The sequence below is a fragment of the Ailuropoda melanoleuca genome, chromosome 1, assembly GCF_002007445.2.
Source record: "Ailuropoda melanoleuca isolate Jingjing chromosome 1, ASM200744v2, whole genome shotgun sequence".
NCBI lineage: Eukaryota > Metazoa > Chordata > Mammalia > Carnivora > Ursidae > Ailuropoda > Ailuropoda melanoleuca.
Genome location: NC_048218.1, coordinates 201,559,717 through 201,562,455, shown reverse-complemented (window position 1 = coordinate 201,562,455; position 2,739 = coordinate 201,559,717). Strand labels below are relative to the sequence as shown.

The window sequence follows — 2,739 nt, the reverse complement described above, 5'->3', positions numbered from 1 at the left end:
TATTTCACAGAGAAAACAGGGGCCAGTGGAAGCCCTTCACCTCCTCATCACTAACTCCCAAATACTAATCAACCAAATGAGAATTAACAGACTCCATGGAGAGACAAAGGGACAGAAAGAGGGCGCCATGTTGAGGTTCTTGAAAAAAGTGAGAAGACCCACAATTATCATATTATTTTTCCTCCATCTCCTACATATGCCTTGTTTAATCATGTCTTCCCTCTTTCACCTTTTTTAGGTTTATTGTCAGAGGTGAGGTACACTCACAGATGATACTAATTTACTAGATTTACAAAGGTTGAGTAGGGCCTCGTGTGTGTTGGGGTGGGGGATACAAGAAGGCTCTTAATATGGAGACTTGCAAGTAGCATCTGCACAGCAGACTGACCTATCTCGACAATCCAAAATTCACATTGAAGCTGCATTATCTTTCATTGATTGCCTAAGGAAACTGCTTTTCTTATATTAACCATATCTTTGATATTTTACACATTTATCTCATTGCTTATTTGCTTACTTTATTTCTAAAGTTTCAGAGAAAAAGCCTGAACTTTCAGATTTAGAGAATTTTTGCCTTTTAATGAATGCCCATGTATACACAATAAATTGGCAGCAACTGGATCTCAGATCTTCCTTAGCCAATAATGTCATTGTGTACAAACAACCCTCGGTTATATCCTCATTAGGGCAGAAGAACAATTTTAGTTGATATTTCTCCACCCAATTATTTCCATTACTCAAGATAGTCTTTATATCCACATGGAATGAATGCAGCACAAAAAAATATCTTCATTAGCCTTGATAGCAACATTCTTCTGAGAATAGTGACTCACACAATTACTGAATATAGCTACATATACCACACATTTTAAGTGAGTCTTCAAATTGAAAATGATTTTGGTCCCAGTGAAAACATGATAACCTTTTACAAAATGTGGATGAATAAAAAACTGTGTTACAAGGTAAGATTTATGAATAGGCCCATAATTACAAACAATGTGACAAATCAAAAGAGTAAATGGTATTGTCTTCAATTACTCTTAGGCCATATGAAAGAAGATTGAATAAGGGTGAGAAGTTCTTTTTTTTTTCTTTTTTTCCTCTTTTTTTTAGAATTCATTATTCTTTATTTAAATTCAATTAATTAACATACAGTGTATTATTAGTTTCAGAGGTAGAGTTCAGCTATTCATCAGTCTTATATAATACCCAGTGCTCATTACATCACGTTCCCTCCTTAATGTCCATCACCCAGTTGCCCCCTCCACCCAACCCCCTCCCTTCCCGCAACCCTCAGTTCGCTTCCTATGATTAACAGTCTCTTATGCTTTGCCAAAGGTGAGAAGTTCTATTACAGCAGTGTTCAACTCCACTGAACATGCTGCTGTGACATAAAAATATAACCACGCCCCACACCCCAACCCAATCACTCAACCTCCCACCCAGCATCACCAGTACATGTGTCCTCATCTCCTTCCTGGTTGCCAGGGCAATGCAGGTGATGCCTGCCATATCTGAGTCAAGTGGGAGAAAACACAGGCAAAGCTCCTTTCTCTAAGTGATGCTCAGGATTCAAGTTGCCAGTTTTGATGTTAGTCCAGAAAATTGCCCTAATAGTTTCTGCCAGGCCCCCTTCACCTCCTTATTCCTTACACTATAAATCATGGGGTTCAGCATGGGTGTCAACACAGCATAGAAGAGAGACATCAACTTCTCCTGAAGGACAGAGGGGCTGGAGCGGGGCTGGATATACATGAAAATGGCCATGCCATAGCACAGGACAACCACTGTGAGGTGAGAGGCACAGGTGTGGAAGGCTTTCTTTCTTCCCTCCGTGGACTGGATCTTTAGGATGGTGGAGATGATCTGGATGTAGGACAGGAGAACCAGGCAGAAAGGTGTCATCAGCAGAACAATGCTAGAAACCACGATTGCGATCTCATTGGAAGAGGTGTCCACACAAGCCAGTCTGACCACAGCTAAAATTTCACATGATATGTGATCAATATACTTGTTTTTGCACACGGGCAGCTGAAAGGTGACGGCAGTATGGATGAGAGAGTTGATAGAACCACTGATCCAGGATGTGATGGCCAGCCTAGCACAGAGGCCTCCGTGCATGATGACCGAGTATCGCAGGGGGTTACACACAGCCACATAGCGGTCATAGGCCATCACTGCCAATAGAACAAACTCAATCCCGCCCAAGCCCAGGGAGAAAAATAACTGGGCTGCACAGCTCACAAATGGGATTGCTTTATGTGCTGCAAGAAAATGCGCCAGTATCTGAGGAACGATGCTTGTGGCATAAGAGACATCAACGAGGGAGAGGTTGGTGAGAAAGAAGTACATGGGGGTGTGGAGTCGGCTGTCCAGTCTGATGAGAAGAACGATGAGGAAGTTCCCCACCACCGTCACCATGTACATGAGTAAGAACAGGACAAAGAGGGAGACCTGTGTGTCCCAGTCACTGGACAGGCCAAGGAGAATAAATTCTCTCACCCATGTCTGGTTATCCGTTCCCATTAAAAAATGTGAGAATCGTTAATCTGCAGAGTCAGAGATAACAGAAGCTGCTGAAGCAAAGAACCATGTTAGTGAACACATACTGTATACAAGTAGCTAGCCCTCACCAGATGTTTCAGACCATGTACGGGTGAAGATGACAGGCTTAATCCCAATATATCCACTCTGCATCAGAGTCAGGCCAGCACCCTCAAAGGCACATGAGATGGTCTC

General features: G+C 42.4%; 1 protein-coding gene across 1 annotated transcript; it reads right to left on the bottom strand.

Moving 5' to 3' along the window:
* Positions 1-1,572: 1,572 nt before the first annotated feature.
* Positions 1,573-2,526, bottom strand: LOC100465086 (olfactory receptor-like protein OLF3). Its single transcript, XM_002921820.4, has one exon. It carries the CDS (start codon positions 2,524-2,526, stop codon positions 1,573-1,575), a length of 954 nt encoding a protein of 317 aa, XP_002921866.2.
* Between the last annotated feature and the right edge of the window lie 213 nt (positions 2,527-2,739).

Bases quoted from the DNA above. Each gene is read 5' to 3' on its own strand.
- LOC100465086 (XM_002921820.4), bottom strand. From the start codon at position 2,526: ATGGGAACGGATAACCAGACATGGGTGAGAGAATTTATTCTCCTTGGC.